We start from the raw sequence: 18,296 nt of genomic DNA on the forward strand, positions 1-18,296 counted from the left end.
TGAATCAGGTAAGTGTACCAGATATTTCCCAAATGGAGGATCTACAGAGAGGAACGGCCAGCTGTTTTCTTATCAAGGTGGAGCTCCTCAAAGCTCTTCCAGCTCGTTGAGATCACAAGTTAAATATCTGTCAGTCTGTGTTGGCTAGAAAACCTTACAGGGCTGGTGGTGTTTGCCAGGTACTGGATACTTCTCTTGGAAGCAGCGCACAAAACATCCAATAAGAGCAAAACTCAGTGTGGTAAACGCCGCCAGGATTCCGGGTGCCGGGAGCTGAGGGGATCCTGGTGACTCTCACTGGACTCAGAGCAGTTCAGGTCCATGTCTTAGAGGAATGAGCATCTAGGTTTTCAGTTCCGAACGGGGATGGACTCATTCTGTTTCCAGATCTTGCAAGAAGCCAGTGTTTGGCTGCCGTTGGGCGGGTGGGGGCGGTGACTGCCACCGGCACGCAGGGCTGGCCCCGGGCTGCATCTCCTGTGTGAGCAGAGCCCCTAACTCCCGGGTCACCCAGGCTGAATTGCGCCTCATCTGCCCCTCTGCATTGGATTCTTTCCAAAGCAGTTTTGCTTTGATGTAAAGAAATACTATTTCTAGAATGTCACCAGTACTCAGGGAGAGGCAGCCAGACCTTGAGGTGCTGCGCGGGCTTCCTCATACTGGCGGGTGTTCTAAAACCACAGTTCTTCCAGTAAAACAGGGCTGGTCACCACCACCTGGGAGAGGCTTTACTTCTTCACGCAAGGCGGGAACCTCATGTGTCAGCCGCGGGGCGCTGTGGCCGGAGGCCTGATCCAGGACCTGGACAACTGCTCGGTGATGGCCGTGGACTGTGAAGACCGCCGCTACTGCTTCCAGATCACCACGCCCAACGGGAAATCGTAGGCTGGGCGGGGGTCTATTGACTCTGCCCCTGCCAGGGGCCTCTTTGGGGGGGGGGGGGGGGGGGGGGGCGCAGGAGGAGGTCCCCCAGACCTGCCTGAGTGGAGCTCTTTGCTCCGGCCGAAACCCGAGATGGCTGATGCACTCAGGCCCCGTACTGTCCCGCAGACCTCCATGTACTGCAGGGGCCCAGAAGAGATCACTTGGGGTCATCCGCAGGGACCGCCCGCCCTTCAGTTGTGGCTGCTCTGCTTCCATTTGCTCCCATGTGGGGCTCTGAACTGAGCTCCTGTGTTGACAGGAGTGTGTCCGGCCAAGTCAGTTTAGTGCAGACCGTCTGCGTGGTTGGCAGAGCTGTTTTAGACCTTGTCCTCCCTCCTGGGTGACAGGAGTGGCCTGGGATCCCAGTCCCGGTTACCTAACTCCTTGGTCTTCTCTGTAAAACAGGATAAGAGCCATGCTCCCCGCCCCGACCACCGTGGGGTCCCTGGATAGGGTGGAGCCCTCCCCAGTGGAAGGGCAGTGGTATTTGTGTCCAGTTCCCCTCTCCCCTCCATGGGTTTGGCGGCGGGGGGGTCTGCCAATGCCTCTGGGCCGGACTCCTGGTGGCCCCAGTCACCTGAGAAGCCAACATGTCCAGGCTTGTGGACCGCCAGCCTCGAGCTAGTAGATCCAAGCCCAGCTACTCACATCCCTCGGGAAGTATCTGTCCAGGATCGCATAGCAAATGAACAGGGAGCCTGAACCCCATTTTCTTCCCTTCCTGTCATCCTGCCTTCCTGGCCCTTCCCTTTGGGACCCAGCTGAGTTCAGCGTGTGTGGACTAAGCCTCAGGTAGAGGCCCGGGAGGCACTGACGTGGATGTGCTTTATTGCAGGGGAATCATCCTCCAGGCAGAAAGCAGAAAGGAGAATGAGGAGGTAGGGTTTGTTCTTCCACTTCTGTCCTAGTCTAGCGGTGACCGGGGTCCGGCAGATTTTGTAACGGCCTCTCTCCACAGTGGATATGCGCCATAAACAACATCTCCAGACAGATCTACCTGACCGACAACCCAGAGGTAACTCGCGCTGCCTTCCCCGCATCCGCGGCCCTCGCTCTGTCTGAAGGGTGAGCGCCCCTCCCGGGACTGAGCCTGTCCCCCCACGCGTTTGTAGGCAGTCGCCATCAAGTTGAATCAGACGGCGCTCCAAGCAGTGACTCCCATTACAAGTTTCGGAAAAAAGCAAGAAAGCCCGTGTCCCAGGTAATTAGAGGACGGTGGGAAAGCGGCTTGCCTATAGTTGTGAGCTAGGAATTGGACAGCAGTTATTTCTCCGCACGTACCACCTAGCGGGGGAGCTCAGGCTGCCGGGAGAGGTGGGGTGTTTGCGCACGGTGACGTCACCTGTGAGGGGCAGAACCGGGAGCCACGGCCGCGGCACCCTGGGTGACCCTGGCACCACCCTTCCCCTGGGCTGTGCAGCCACAGCCCGGGCAAACAGGACTTGCCTCGAAGGTCTGCTGGTCAGGGCTTCTTGCATTTTTCTGTCAGCATCAACAAAGTTCTGGAACCAAAAGGAAACTTAAATAAGGAACAAAATGACCTTTTTTGCATCTGTGTTACTGCCCAGGTCTTATCTGCACGTGTATAGATACTTTCACATGTGCGTTAAATTTTTCTTTTCACATATATTTTTCATGTTTTTACATTTCTTATAATTGTTCTTTAGTAAGTCTCCACACTCTTCCGTGATTTATTATTATTAGCTGTTGAATATTTAGGCAGCCTCCTTCCCTCTGTTTGCTACAGTCATGTACAGTGAACACTTTCGTGCATCTAGCTTCGCTCTTGTCTTGAATACAGCTTTAAGGTTTATTCCAAGAATCTCACCTTTTGTCTTAATGGGAGTTTCCAATTGGTTAACTAATAGAGAACTGCATTATTGGTCACACCAAAGATGGGTTACGATTAGGACTGTATGTGGTGTCCCATTTTTCTGTGGCATGGTAGAAAGAACCCATTAAATAAATGTTCACAGATACTGTCTCCTAGTCCAGACAGATGTCATTAGAAAGCTAGGAGTTCAGTTCCCAGGACCTCGGGGCTGTTTGGCAGGTTGCCAGTGTGCATGTGCAGAGACCTTGGTGTGCGGGAAGGAGCAGAAGAGAAGGCCAGAAAGTGGCCATGAGTCTGATGTCAGTGATTGGGGACCCTGCTTAGGCTCTGGGCCATGGAGCAGAACTGCAGACTGAGGCGAGTGGCGTGTCGCAGCCGGGGTGGACAGGCTGTCATGCGGCTCTCTGCACATAGCGCATATTGGATCTGGGGCGTGGTGGGGCGAAGGACAGGGCAGGGACGCCCGACAGGCTGCTGCTGGAGTATCTAAGACAGCACAGGAGAAGCTGAGCAGAGGTAGTAAAAAATGGACAAGGGGCAACAGGTGACACTTGAGTGCTGGGTTTCATCGTTGACGCAGGCAGCATGTGCGTGAAGGGCAGCTCTACGGAGGGCGCTCTGATGGAACTGGAAACACCGATCGGGCCAGTGAGCTAGGCCATGAGCCTCGTCGTGGGTGAACACACTGGCCTCCTCTGTAAAGCTGTGAGCTGCACAGCGAGCTAGGCACGCTGGAGAATGCTGGCTTGGAATTCTGAGAGCTTCTGGTGGCTCTGCCTTCAACGCGGCTAGATGAGCTGACGAGGCTCAGCTCTCTGGGCCTCTGTCTCCTTGAATTTGTGACACAAGAATATGCGAAACTAGGTGACCTCCCCAGTCCCTTTGCACTTCTAACACTGTCTAGGGTGCCGATGTATCATTTGACTAGTATTAGTAATTAAAGGTGTGACTGGCTTTCAAAAAAAACCTCAACCCAGACTGTGTTTGGGTTTTTTAGTTTGTAGCCACAGAGTTTGTACCTCAGATTTAATTATTCAGTAACTGATTTTTCTCCCTGTTGTGGAATAAGTAAATCACACAGAAGAATCATGAAACAAAAAAGACCTCTAGCCAGGCAGCTGAATCAGCAAAGAGACTGGGAGGGTGACGGATGTGGCTGCCAGGCGGCCCAGAGCTGTGGAGACGGCGGGAGGGCTCCTGTCCCTCTCAGGGCCAGCTCATTAGGAATAAAGAAATGTTTTGATGACAGGGGAAAGCAGCAGAGAAACTGTTCGTGGGAAGAAACTGCCACTCCCTTCTAAGCAAATACCTTGTGTGGCCTTCCCTCACTCCACGGATAACACGGCTCTGATGCACGTTCATCCCTCCAGCTGGTCCAGTACCGGTTCGTTCGCGGAGTGTCTGCTCTGTGCCCCAGGCCTGGGCCAGGTCAGAAAGCTGAGTCTTGTCGGTGAAGACCAGCAGAAGGTACATACTTAGTTAAAATGGAGGAAAGCGCTCCGGTGTTCGAGACGAAGGTGCTGTCACGGAGAGGCCTGCCTGTGGAGACAGTATCAGACTGAGAAGTGAACCACGAGAACTGGCCACCCTTGCAAAGAGCCAGACTCCTGCATTCCCGGTAGCAGTCTGGAGGCCGGAAGGCAGGAGAGAGCTTAGCGCGTTTGAGAAACTGGAAGGAGGCCACTGTAAGCACAGTGTGGGCGCGCGGGGATGGCGGGGCGGGGGCGGCCGGGGAGGGAGGCAGGCAGGCAGAACGGATCGAGAAGTCATGGTCAGGGCCCTGGGGAGTCGTCGAAGGGTGCAGAGAGGCAGACGTGGGCGTGTCCGACAGAGTGGAGCCGCTGTGCGTGATCTAAGGGCAGCTCTGGCTGCGGTGGGGGACACGGAACTCAGAGCTGGGCAAGTAGGTGTTGAGTCAGGGACCCGTGGCAGCAGTCCGGGTGACGGCGATGGTGTCTTAAACTAGGATCGTGGCAGAGGACATAAAAAGTAGCTAGCTCGGGGACTTGTTTGGGAGGCGAAATCTACTGGACTTACGGTATGGTGAGGTGTGAGTGGAAGGGACAGGACAAATCAGACGACAGCCACCGTCTGGGTTGAGCACCTGGGCAGAAGGTGGCATATTCAGGGAGTGAAAGGAGTTGGTAGTGTTCACTTCTGGACACAAGATTGAGGGGCCCGCGACGTAGCCCAGCAAGTGTCACGTGGTCAACGGATGACACACTTCTGGAGCACATGGGCCATCCCAGGGCTGCGTATAGTATACGAATCAGGAGCTCCACGGAATGGACGTGGCCGTGGAAGAGATCGTCGAGGGAGGGAGTGTAGGAGAAGACAGGAGCCTCGGACAGATTCCTGAAGAACTCCAGCATTTGTCGCAGAAGGGAAGGTGGCCACAAAGCCACCAAGAAACATGAAGGAAAGTGGTGTCAGTAGGAACCAAGAAGGGAGGAGAGCTCAGCTCTGTGAGCTGCTTTGATGCGGGTGTTTGAAGCAGGACACGCTCAGGAAGCACGTGTCCATCAGAGTGGGTGACATGGAGGTCACAGGTGATGCTCCCCTGTGTCACTCCTGTGTTCAGGGTCTCCCGTGGCTCCCGATGCTGAAGACTCAAGGGCAGACCCCACCTCATGGGGTTACTGCCTGTATTCTCTCCTTATAGACTGTCTGGGGAGCCAGAATCTTGGACTCACTTTTCTCCCTTTAAGCTTCTACTTCTCCCTTCCTCCGTTGCTCTCCACATACGAACTCCTGCCCTGCCTTAGAGACGGAGGGAGCTGGCAGATGTGATTCTGCCCTTCTGGACTGAGGCAATATGACGTCGGGGTCGGGGGAACATTAAGGTGGCAGCGAGGAGCCCTCAGGATTTCTTCCCTAGAGACCGCGCTTCCCTGTCCTGGCCATGGTGAAGCAGAGTCTCTCCTTGCAGTGACAGTCTCCACACCCATGTTGTATTTCTAGCCACTTCCCGGTCCGCGTGCTTACCTGTCAGGTGGCTATTTTAAGGTCATTTCACACGTATATTCAGTTGTTGACATATTTGAGAGAAATGAACAGAGATATCCAGAGCCGTCCTCGTGCTCCAAATAGCGTAAGAAATCAAAATACTTTGACATCCTTTGTCCCTCAAAGGAGCTTACCCTCGAGCTGGGGGGAAAAGATCAGGAAGATGTGAAAAGCTAAATTACAACAGCCTGACACTGAAAGGGAGGAGGCATGGTGGCACGTGACCGGTCACCGTACTGATGGTCCCCCTCTGTCCTGTCAGACGTGTCAGCCGCGTGTGTGCGCACAGAGCAGAGCTCGGGGGCACGCCGCCGTGCAAGACTGTCCCTGGGCCTCTCAGAGAAGCAGCACGGGAACGCACGGCGGGTCGGGGCTGGCTTGAAAGCCTTAGTAGAGGAATAGGAATCGGAGCTGGTGTTGGAAAGGGGGGGTTGGGATGGAGGAGGAAACGAGGCGAAGTGTGGGGTAGCTCCAAGGGAGGGTGCGTGGAGGAGAAAGAGCCACGTGGTGAATGCTGGGCCGAGATGTATTTAGTCTGTTAACATTTTTGAGCGCCTTCTGTGTACCATGTAATAAACAGGATTTAGCTAAAGCCCCCGCTCTCCAAAACCTGTCTGACAGGAAGAAAGACCTAGAGCAGTAGGTAACGTGCTAAGTAACAGAACCTAATGCAGAATACTGTGCGGCAGAGCTAACTGGGGGGAGGGGGTGGTCCTCAAGCTGTTTACCGAGGACTCGAATGATGTTCGGTAAAGATTTATTTGTAGAACGAGTTGAAGGACTGAAATCGTCCCCTTGTCCATCTGTAAAAGTCGAATCAGTATTCAGCACGTGTTCACGTGATTGTAAAGGCATAAATAAGGCTAAATGGGATTTGATTTTTCCCTCGCTCTTTTATACCGCAGCCAGCACCTGAGAAATGTAGAGCTGGAGAACGACAAGATGGTTCCCACAGCAGCAGTCCCTGTCCCTGACACTGATGAGCTCATCGCACCTGGGACACCCATCCAATTCGATATCGTCCTTCCTGCCTCCGAATTCCTGGATCAGAACAGGGGCAGCAGGTACGGGCTAAGGGAGGCCGTCTCTGGGAGAAATGAAGGTACACTTGGGGTCTCTGTGTCGGCACCCATCTGCCAAGACTGTTGCTGTTCTGACTTCTAGTTGGAGAGTTAGTGTCCTTTTAGCCAAAAAGGTCTTGATTGTTGGACTCTGGCCATTCATTCCCCTAGGCGCATCAACCCTTTTGGTGAGACCGAGGACGAGACATTTCCAGAAGCAGAAGGTGAGTGGCTGGTTTGGTGCGCTCACCCTTTCCCCTCAGCATGACGAGTCCTTGAAGTGAGACGTGAAGTCACATTCCGGGGAGCCAGGACTTGGACTGTGAAGCAAAATTATGACCCACAGATTTGTTGCTCCCTGGAAACTCAGTAGGGCATGTGCAGCGAAGGCAGGTCTTGGATGAAAACTGAAGGGAAGTAGACAGATTTTCTACAGGTGTACCGTTGGCCTCACGCACATCCTTTTGGTAGCTCTTGCGAAGAAAGCTGCCGAGCCTAAATCCGGTGTCAGGGGACTCCAGAACGGACTGATAGGGGATGAAAGGGCCACAGCAAAATGCAGTCCGGGTGAGTCACAAATAGGCGGTTCCATTTTAGCCAAAGACACACAATTTATTCTTGAATTTGAGGAGGACATGAGTGAACGGTATTTACTTGATTCAAGTTCAGATATTTGATGTGTGACGTGCATTCTTACAGTGGAGCTGACGTAACCTTGTGCCTCAGAGAGCAGCACTTGGGTCCCAGCCGAGGCAACTTAGGAGCTACAGGTGCTGGCGAGACCTCGTTCTAACACCCCATGACTGGAGCCAAAGAATATCACTAGAGTTGCCACTTCCTTAAATGTAAAAGTAGCACTTGAGAGTCGGTTCTCCTTACAGAATTAGGCAGAAGAGTGTTGGGGCGGGAGGCGGAGAGGAAGGAAGCTAACAGGTCTGCTCAGATCTGCCCGCTTGTCTCTGGCTGACTTTCCATATACTCCACATCGTAACTCTATAAAACTAAACCTTCAAACTTATAAAAAGTATCTTCGTATGGGAGTAACTACTTACAATTTTATATCAGTTACATTTTCCTAGTCTTTTGTTACTTAAGTTATTTTTAAGGGCAAAGACATTAATACAGCAAGTGAGGGAAAAGTAGTCCTCTTCCTTTAAAATGGTGGGGAAGCGAATGCACAGCCCTTCAGAACACACGATGTGCGTGAACCGACTTGAATCCCATCAGGTCTTCCATTCCTTAGATTTTCTCCTTTAAGAGGATTTTATCAAGGGCCAAAGTACTGCATTTTCTGTTGTCTGAGTGGAGACACTCGTATTTTCAGAGAAAAGATGCATCTAGTGCCACCTACGTTAGTCACCCAAGTTTTCACGCCGGAAGGATGTCCTTGTGGCTCTGCCGTCTCATTGTGTAGATGCAGTAAGAGGTGCTTGTCTAGTCCAATGAAGTAATTCCAGAGAGACCAGATGCGGACAGCAGGAGGCTCGGGGCTTTGGCAGTGCGGGTTTGTTGAGAAGCCGGGTAGGAAGCTGTGTGGGGGAGGTTTCCAGCAGGTTCTCCGACCCGCCCCTCTGAGGGGTGCACGGGCCAGCCCAGCAGGAAGCGAGTGTGCTCCTGAGTGGAAAATGCTGTCTTGCAGATTCCCTTTTGCAACAGATGTTTATAGTTCGGTTTCTGGGATCCATGGCAGTTAAAACAGACAACACTACCGAAGTGATTTATGAAGCGATGAGACAAGTACTGGCCGCTCGGGCTATTCACAACATCTTCCGCACGACGGAGTCCCACCTGATGGTCACCAGTCAGACTCTGAGGTATGTTGGTTCGTTTCAGACTTCTCACAGCTTGATCTGGTTGCCCACGCAAGGCACATTTACTCATCTAGAAGGTTCACACTGAGAGTATTTGATCGGAGTACGTGAGGCTGTCACTCCCGTTTCTGCCCTACTCGTTTTTACAGTTTGATTTTATAAGACACGTTGGGTAGGAGGTGCTCCCCTAAGGAACTGATACTTTCCGGAATTTAGTGGTGAGTGAATCCTACTGTTCACAAAGACGTCGTCACTCAGGAGTTGCTCCGTGTATCTCAGAGCTTGAAAAAGGAAGGGTTTGCTCCTTTCTGAATGTACTATTTATAAAAATTAACAGTGAAAACAGAACATGAACCTGCCCGAGATGACTAGACCCCCACAAATAAAGTCTGATGAGTATCTGTTGGGGGGAAGATAAAGACACCAAGTGCTGTTACCAACATTACTTGGGGTCTCAGGTGGTAAGATGGATACGAGCAACAGCAGAGGACGGTCACACCATGGTTCGCATCAGCTTCCGCACAAGCCGCACCGTCCAGTGTTGGGTCCACATGCAGCACTTGAAACAGAACTGAAGTTTGAGCTGAATGTTTTAAATGTAAAAAACAATAAATTTCTAAGACCTCATACTAACCCCCCAAAATGCAAAATATCCCATCAACTTTTATATTAATAACATGTCTAGCTAGTATTATTTTAGACCTTGTAGATTAAATAAAGTACATTATTTCACCTGATTCACTCTTTGATGTGGCTGCTAGAAAATTTTATATTATATATGAAGTTTACATTTGATTTCTCTGAGATGACAGCACTGCTTTAGAGCCAGAATTTCTAGGTTTACCTCTGGCTTTTGGTGTTTGTTAGTTGTATGACCTGGGCAAGTTTTCCTCTCTGTGCATTGGTTTCTTCAGCTATAAGATGAAAATAACCATATTTATACCTCATTATGTTGTCATGAGGAGTAAATGAGTTAATACACACAAAATATTTACAACCACAGCTGACAGAATGGAAAGTGCTCAGTTAAATGTTAGCTTCAAAAAAGTTAACTGGGGGGGGGGGGGGGGGGTGCCTGGGTGGCTCAGTGAGTTAAAGCCTCTGCCTTCTGCTCAGGTCATGATCCCAGGGTCCTGGGATCGAGCCCAGCATCGGGCTCTCTGCTCAGTGGGGAGCCTGCTTCCCTTCCTCTCTCTGTCTGCCTCTCTGCCTACTTGTGATCTCTTTCAAACAAATAAAATCTTTAAAAAAAAAAAAAGTTAACTGGGACTTTGTTAAATACCAGAATATAGTGTCTTCCATTCATTAAAATCAGTCCTTTTCATTTATTATAAACCTTATACTGAGAATAAGTTTCTTACAAATAAAACCTTATATTTACTTATTTAGAACTTTTCTCCAAGTCTGTCCTGCACTTTTTTATGGGCACTGGCTTACTGTTCTTATAATCTTCACCAAAAATGTCAAGAGTAAATACGTGTAAAAGCATTGTGAAAAATGTCAGTACATCCAAGAACACTATCAAAGCACAAGGACAGTCCACAGAATGGGAGGAAATATTTGCAAGTCATGTATTTAATAGAAGTATATGTTCATAATTTATAAAGAACTCTTATAAGAATCAACGAAAAGACCAAAAAACAAAAAATGGACAAAGGCCCTGAGTAGACATTTCTCCAGAGGAGATACACAAATGGCCGACAAGCACATAAAAAGATGCTCTGTCATTAGTTATTAGGGAAATGCAAATCAGCTCCATAAGGAGGTATCACTTCATACTCACTAGGATGGCTGTAATTAAAAAAAAAAGTAAAGTAACAGGTGTTAGTAAGGATGTGAAAAAATCAGAATCTGTCACTGGTGGGAATTGTTAAGACAGTTCAGCCATTCCGGGGGAAAGTCTGGCAGTTCCTCCATGAATTAAACCTAGAATCCCACTCCTGGCAGATACCCAAAAGATCTGAAAACAAGTGTTCAGATAAAAATATATATGCATGTTTGCAATTCATGATAGCTAAAAAGTAGAAACAATCCAGATGTCTGTCAACAAATTTTTACCCAAAATGTGGTATTTTACATATAGTGGAGTATGATTCAGGCTTAAAGAAGAATGAAGTTCTGACATGAGGTACAACATAGTTGAACTCTGAAAACATTCTGCTAAGTGAAAGAAGCCAGACGTGAGTGTCAGCTGTTTTGTATGAGCATTTACATGAAAAGTCCACGGTAGCCAAATCCAAAGACAGAAAGCAGGTGACTGCTTGCCGGAAGCTGAGAGGGAAGAAATGGAGAGGGACTCCTTAATGGGTTTGGAGCCCCCTGGTGAGGTGATGAAGATGGTTTAGGAGCCTGAGAGCGGTAATGGTTGTACAGTGTGGTAAACGGACGCATTGTCGACAGTGGTCAGTTTTATGTCGGGTATATTTTACCGCAGTATATGCACACATATCCCGGAACTGGAATTCATGTTTTGAGACAATTTAGAAGTCCCACAGAAAATCTGATTTTTTAAAAAGATTTTATTTATTTCACAGAGAGAGGGACAGTGAGAGAGGGAACACAAGCGGGGGAGTGGGAGAGGGAGAAGCAGGCTTCCCGCTGAGCAGGGAGCCTGATGCGGGGCTTGATCGCAGAACCCTGGGACCCTGACCCAAGCTAAAGGCAGACGCTTACCGACTGAGCCACCCAGGCACCCAGGAAATCTGATATTAAGAGGCAAATCCATGTTACCTGATTTAGACAGCAATCTCTTAAGTTACTCAGAAAATATGTTTTAAGTTTCTATTTATGAAAAAATTTTACAAAATACCTAACTAAGTAAGGGAACTTAGCTCAATTTGAGGGAACTTGTTTATGATGTATATTTTTTAAATCTTTAAATTCATGTTCATTAATAGGGACATAAATAAAAAGTAACATTTATTTAGCTCTGTAGAGCTAAAATTCCATACACATTTCTCCTTGCCTTCACCACGTCTTCCAAGTGGGAGGGTTATTATCCCCATTTTACAGCTGAGGCAGTTGTGAGAAGTCAGGGTGACCTGCACAGGACCAGGGCTGAGCAGCAGGTTAGAGCCCTGATCATAAAGCTGATGCTTTTCCAAGTGTAACTGCTTGTATTTCCGACTGTAGCCAGTGGGGGAGAGAACCGCTTTGCTGAGGCAGAACTCCCAATACAGTTCACCCATTCAGAGTGTTTTTAATATATTCATAATTGTGCAGCCATCACCACAGTTTCCAGACATCTTCATTATCCCCAAGGAAAACCATACCCATTAGCACTCGCTCCCTTTCCCTTGAAACCCCAGCCTGCGGCAGCCATTAGCCGCTCATCTTCTATGTCTGTAGATTTGTCTATTTGGAACATTTCATATAAATGGAATTGCAACTTTTTTTTTTTAACACAATATATTTTTTTTGCTTTTACCCACAGAATTTATAGCCTATTAGCAATAGATAATACCACATTTAGAAAGTAGAAATTTGTGTATATATATATATATGATAGCAAGGGATTCTGTAATCTAGTGTATTTGCCTAGATACATCAACCTGATTATTAGGTGCTCCGAGTGCCATTCAAGATACATCTAGAACAGCTCCATAAATAGTACTTCCCACACCAAAACTGACATAGAATAGTTTTGTTAAAATCTATTCACTATTCTCTTACCTCACCCCATATTTAAAAAAAAAAAAAAAAAAAAAAAGATGTATCTCAAACGCTTCAAAGGAAAACCCGTAGTCAGTAAATGGCTGTTGAGCAGCCGACTATTCAGGATATGACCCATGCATATACGGAACTATAATGCGGCCTTTCTGGATAAGCACTGAAATGTGAAATTGTCGGGGCGCCAGGGTGGCTCAGTTGGTTAAGCAGATCTGCCTTCAGCTCGGGTCACAATCTCAGGGTCCTGGGATCGTGTCCTGCATCAGGTTCCTTGTTCAGCGGGAGCCTGCTTTTCCCTCTGCCTGCCGCTCCACCTGCTTGTGCTCTCTCTGAGAAATAAAATCTTAAAAAAAAAAAAAAAAAAAAAAAGGGAAATTTTCTATTATGTTCTTCCATGAAGATACACACTGAGCTTTAACTACTCAGGTTGCACAGAGCCAGGAACCATGGCATGTCCTCCCTTTGGATAGTCACATGGAGCCGTGCCGCCTTGCCCTCAGCCAGGCCTTCTGTTTTCATATTTGAAGTGTACTTGTGTGATTTCATTGGCAACTTCTATAGATGCTTCTAAGAATATAAGTGTATCCAGCTTGTGTGATATGACGACTCTCTTCAAATTTCAGGTTGATAGATCCTCAGACTCAAGTAACAAGAGCCAATGTAAGTACCACATGCTCACTGGCTTTAGCAGTTATTCCTTAATTCAAAGTAGGCACTTCACCGATTTTGCCTGTCTCCTAGTAGTGCGCTCTTCCCATGATGGTTTCCACAGAGAACAACTGGTTTGGTTTTGCGTAACAGTTGTGTGATATTCGGTCTGCTCCTGTTATTTCCAGTTTGAACTCACCAGCATTACCCAGTTCGCGGCTCATCAAGAGAACAAAAGACTGGTTGGCTTTGTGGTCCGCACGCCTGAATCCACTGGGGGAGAGGCTCTGAGCACATACGTTTTTGAAAGCAACTCAGAAGGCGAAAAGGTCTCATTTTTTTCATTTTAAGACTCCCTAATCTCTCTGTCCAGATACTTACAGGGGTTTTTGCACCATCCCCTGGATATTTAGTTGACTGTTCCTTGTTTCCTATTGAGGAGGTTAGAGAATACCTCTAGGAAGGCCCCACTGAAAGAAAACCAGCTAGAATACAGTTTCCCTGGGGAAAATGCATGTTGTCCTCAACAGAGTGATGAAGAGTGTTAATGGTGGGGTGGGATACAGTTGTTTAGAAGAGATATCGGGAAATGTTAAAAAAGCAGTTGCCTTCAAGTTTGTTCTTTCTTTAAAAAAAATTAAAAGTTACAATGGAGAAAATCTAGTCTCAGAGCAAACCAAGGAAACAGACATCAGGAAACTCTTCTCCTTTGGTATGAAAAATTTTATGACGGTATTTGCTACTTAGTATTAATCAAAATTAATGAGCTCTTTTAGCAAACACCTGTTTGCTACTGTGTGCATGAACATGTGGTAGCTGAGTGTGATTTAGAGAGAAAGGAATAAAGTATTCCATTAAGAATTTTAAGCATCGGAGTGACTTCAGTTGCCACTGAACCTGGACATTTTTGTTAAGCACAAATGGGCCACAGGAGACCAGGAGAGGTGGACACTAATGTTCAGAACCCCACGTGATGAGTCTCCTACGGCCAAGTCCTCGGTCCCCACGCTGAAAGGAACAGTGACCTCACTGTACTTCCACAGTCACATTTTCCTCCTAAAGTTCTTTATCCTTTTCTACCTTTGCCAAACTACTCTTCTTGTCTTGCAGATATGTTACGCTATTAATTTGGGAAAAGAAATCATTGAGGTTCAGAAGGTAAGGTGCCTTTTAGTGCTGGTTTTAACAACTGCTCCAACTCTCTCTACATACTAAGATTTCTTTCAAAAGGAGCAAGGATGTTCACTAGGCAATGTGGCCAAATTTGAGATTTCCTTTTAAGCATTCTGACCACCAAACTTGCTAGAGGTCCGATGTCACTGGTAACCCATGTGGAGTTCTTAATAATCACTGCCACAATCCTGCTTTATATTATCAGTTTTGTGCTTGCTACTGTTGTCTAGATATTCTTTCTTTCAAATTAAGATGGTAGGAACTTTAAGTATCTACCATGTGCTCAAAGGTCTTGTCCCTGAGAGCACGGACAGACCTCACCTGAAAATGTACTAGACATGAAGATTCCCACACGTCCCAGTCTGTCAGCTACTTACAGTCTTTCATTCACCAAACAGATTTTGAGAGCCATGTTTGAAGGGAAGACCTTGGAATTACAGCTGTAATTAATACAGTTCTGGTTCCTCCCCTGAAGGATTCTAGTTCAGCATTGTCCAGAACTTTAATAATGGAGATGACCTATACCTGCACTGTTTAATATGCAGACTGAATGTAGCTAATGTGACTGAGGAACTGGATTTTTAAGTTTTAATTTGCGCAGTAACATACAGTTAGTACTGTATGCGCAGTTCCAGTCTGTTGGGGGAGGGCAGGAAGGCCAAGGACTAACAGCAATATGCATGCAAGAGTAGCAAGGAGCACAAGTGAGTATTTTACGATATATTTCAGGGATTGACAAACTTTCTGTAAAGGGCAAGATAGTAAAGCTTTTAAGCTCACATCTGTTGCAACTACTCAACTCAGCAACTGTAGCACAAAAGCAGCCAAATAAAGTATATCAATGAATGGCTGTGTTCCAATAAAACTTCACTTAAATAAATAAAATAGAATTTTATTTTATTTAATAAAATAGAATTTTATTTTACTCGAATAAATAAATAAAATAAAATAAATAAAACCGGCAATGAGCCCAGATGACCATAGTTTGCCAACTCTTGGTATAGTGTGAAAGAGAGAGAAAAGCTAAAGACCTAGAAGACAAAGGTCTTGTAAGTTCCTCTCTGGATTCCTTCTGGAAAGACAGTTATGATTTGTGTGAAAAATATTTTGGCTGAAAACAAAACCTTGCTCTAGATTTTAGAAATAATACAATGGAGTTTTTTCGGAGAAGCACGGAGACTCACCTGAAGGCACACACAACAGAAGAAGTGAGGCTAGATTATAGGACATCACGAATGCCAAGCCCACAGGGGTTCTTAAGTGCATTTTAAGCATTTTCTTTTCTCCTTCTTAAACTCCCCTAACTTCAGGATCCAGAAGCGTTGGCTCAGTTAATGCTGTCCGTACCACTAACCAATGACGGAAAATATGTACTGTTAAACGAGCAACCAGATGATGGAAGTCCAAGTGAAAATAGAGGCGCAGAATCTGAAGCATAACTCTCTTGGGCCTTTGGGGGAAGAGCACCCAGGAAGGAGAGCTACCTCCTTAAGGGTTTTCAACTTCTCTGACATACAGGCCCATGACCTGGTTTCAGAATGCTGACAATCGCTTGTGGAATGTCCTCTGGATGCCTTGATACTGAGAGATGGGAGGGAAACAGTTCGAAATGGTTGACAACATTCCTACCCATCTACAAATGTTACTTTAGGTGCTTTGTGGTAAGTCTTTTCCTTAGATTGTGGTGTTCAGCGCTCAGAATGAAAATTAATGAAAAAATGCATTGTTCACTTTATTCAAATGTCATCTCTTCAGTTTCCAGTACCCTTTTTTAAAAATGGCAAAAACCTAGATTTATAATTTGATAAACACTAAATATTTCCTATTAATATAATCTATTTTTATATTTGACTTAATGAGCTTTAAGTGCCTGTCACTCCAGAAATTGTGTATTTATAATCAAACTTATCTCACATTTGGACCTAATAGCATTAATTTGTGCAGTTAGGTGACATGCCCTGCTTTGAGGCCTGAGCACTAGCAAAAATGCAGGTCTAGTTTGGATAATTTTTCCAGACAAGCAATAAAAAGACTAGCAGATGAGTACCACAAAAGATGTTCGATTTTACAGTGGAAACTTAAGAACCAGCATTCACAAGTTTACAGACCTTTAGATATTTTTAGTGGTGGACAGAGTGAAGCTCTGCCAGTTCCTGATTCCTCTGAGCCAGACCCTCCTCAAGGAAGGGACCAATTAATTTTAAAACTCACTTGAAGCACGGCTGGTTGTGGGGCTTGGTACAAAACTTCTGTTTCCACCTCTACCTATGAAATAAGTGTAATGGTCTTGAATTGGCACAGTGTGTTTAATTATAACCAAGTTCAACAGAGTATCACTGTCTTTGTAATAAATTAACCTAGCAATAAATGCTAGCAAATAAAAACTATCATTGTTTCTCTCTCTCTCTCTCTCTCTCTCTTTTTTTTTTTTTTTTTTTGCTTTGTATGGCTATTTTCTGAATTAATAGAACAATTTTTCTAATCCAAAATTGTTATAGGGTCATCTATACTGTGTATACACCATTAGAGACAAAATGAACTGATCTAAGCCAGCAGGAGATATACCATGAAATTATTAGTTCAGTGTTAACTGATACCTTACAAAAAGTTGTATATCATAACTACATTAAATTACTAAGTTCTCTGATAGGTGTCAAGAGCCACAGTCCCCTGAATTTTTTTCTTGTTTAGCATTGTTCATGGTGGGAGGGAAGAATCTAATCGTGAACAATATTGTTAGAAACTACTTTTTTCATTAACGTAACTTTTAAAAAACTTGTGGCTTAGTTAAGTCACAAAGCATGCAAATGATAAGGAAAAAAAAAAAAAGCCTGAAATCCAGTACATTAAAACTACTTATCAAAAAACTATGGGGGGGGGGACATCATAGAGAATGAAAACACAAAATTAACTGAGCTTATTAAGCAAGCACAGATGACCAATAAAAAATGCTACCCAGAATATATAAAATACATTAAAAACAAAACAGAAAAAGTCAGAAAAGCATTTCATAGAATAAAAATAAAAGGGTTTCTGAACGGAAATACATTCAATTTCCTATTATAATCAAGGAAATGCACATTAAAACCACTGCAATATTATATGTTCACCAGATGGTAGGAATGAGGCTGTTGGTGGGATGGAGTGATGGGGAGCCTCCTCCACTGCTGGGAAGGAAGAAGCCAGGTATTGGAGCCATTGCGCTTGTATTTAGCCCTGCTACCTAGCAGATTCACTTGTGGGTACAAACATGGAGAAATTCTTAACACATATCAATAAGTTACAGTAGCCCTGTTCATAGTATACCAAATTTGGAAATGACCCACATGTCATCAACCGAATACTAGAGAAATAAAACTAAATGAACTATAGCTATCATCCATCAACATGGACGGATTTCAGAAACAAGTCCTTTTATATTAATTATTAAAAAAATAGGCAAACCACCACCATGTTGTTTAGAAAAATACAGAGAGGTTATGACACTAGAGAAAAGGAATGAATAGTTACCATCAAAACTCTGCATCTTACGGCTTCCTCTGGAGTGGAAAGGGGAGCTGAGAGCTGAGGAGGAACAATGGGAGCATCTGAGGCGGATGCTCAGATGGTGGCTACTGAATTGTTCTGTTTTTATTCTCCATATAGTACATACATATTATATATTCTTTTGCATGTTATATATTTTTAAGAAATTTTAGAATTTAGAAAAAAATAGGTAACTTCCCCTTTCTTTACATTTACCAAACGAAAGCACAATGAAAAATTAAGTGTCCTGTAAATGAAACGTGGGAGGATGGAAAAACGGGGCCTTTTTCTTAGCCAGCTATTCACACCAATTTTCATTTCCCAGCACTGCCTCTGGTTGGTTAGCTACCCTGTCAGACTACCTTTTTTTAAGAAGTGTAAGACTTAGGGTACTAAATGAGAAAAATATGCAGCCAAGGATACTATATCCAGCGAGGCTGTCATTAAAAATAGAAAGAAATAAAAAGCTTTCAGGATAAACAGAAACAAAGAATTTGCAACCACCAAACCAGACCTACAGGAAATACTGAAAGGGGTCCTCTAACCGTGACACTAAATTCATATCTTTTGATAGTTACACTGAAAGTTAATGGGCTAAATGTCCCAGTCAAAAGACACAGAGTATCAGAATGGATAAAAAAACAA

General features: G+C 45.6%; 1 protein-coding gene across 3 annotated transcripts in view; it reads left to right on the forward strand.

Moving 5' to 3' along the window:
• APPL2 (adaptor protein, phosphotyrosine interacting with PH domain and leucine zipper 2) overlaps positions 1-16,531 on the forward strand; it is a 50,469-nt gene extending 33,938 nt beyond the window's left edge. For 2 of the 3 annotated variants that reach the window (XM_059402190.1, XM_059402192.1), the window contains exons 11-21: positions 693-881; positions 1,760-1,802; positions 1,883-1,939; positions 2,037-2,125; positions 6,670-6,828; positions 6,997-7,049; positions 8,465-8,639; positions 12,929-12,965; positions 13,142-13,282; positions 14,064-14,111; positions 15,437-16,531. In XM_059402190.1, the coding sequence (XP_059258173.1) occupies positions 693-881; positions 1,760-1,802; positions 1,883-1,939; positions 2,037-2,125; positions 6,670-6,828; positions 6,997-7,049; positions 8,465-8,639; positions 12,929-12,965; positions 13,142-13,282; positions 14,064-14,111; positions 15,437-15,565 (1,120 nt within the window). In that variant the 3' untranslated portion in view covers positions 15,566-16,531. The remainder of the gene's footprint in view (positions 1-692; positions 882-1,759; positions 1,803-1,882; positions 1,940-2,036; positions 2,126-6,669; positions 6,829-6,996; positions 7,050-8,464; positions 8,640-12,928; positions 12,966-13,141; positions 13,283-14,063; positions 14,112-15,436) is intronic. The other variant, XM_059402191.1, reaches the window with a different exon arrangement.
• The last annotated feature ends 1,765 nt before the right edge of the window (positions 16,532-18,296 follow it).

Source organism: Mustela nigripes, chromosome 6 (assembly GCF_022355385.1).
Source record: "Mustela nigripes isolate SB6536 chromosome 6, MUSNIG.SB6536, whole genome shotgun sequence".
NCBI classification, from domain to species: Eukaryota; Metazoa; Chordata; class Mammalia; order Carnivora; family Mustelidae; genus Mustela; species Mustela nigripes.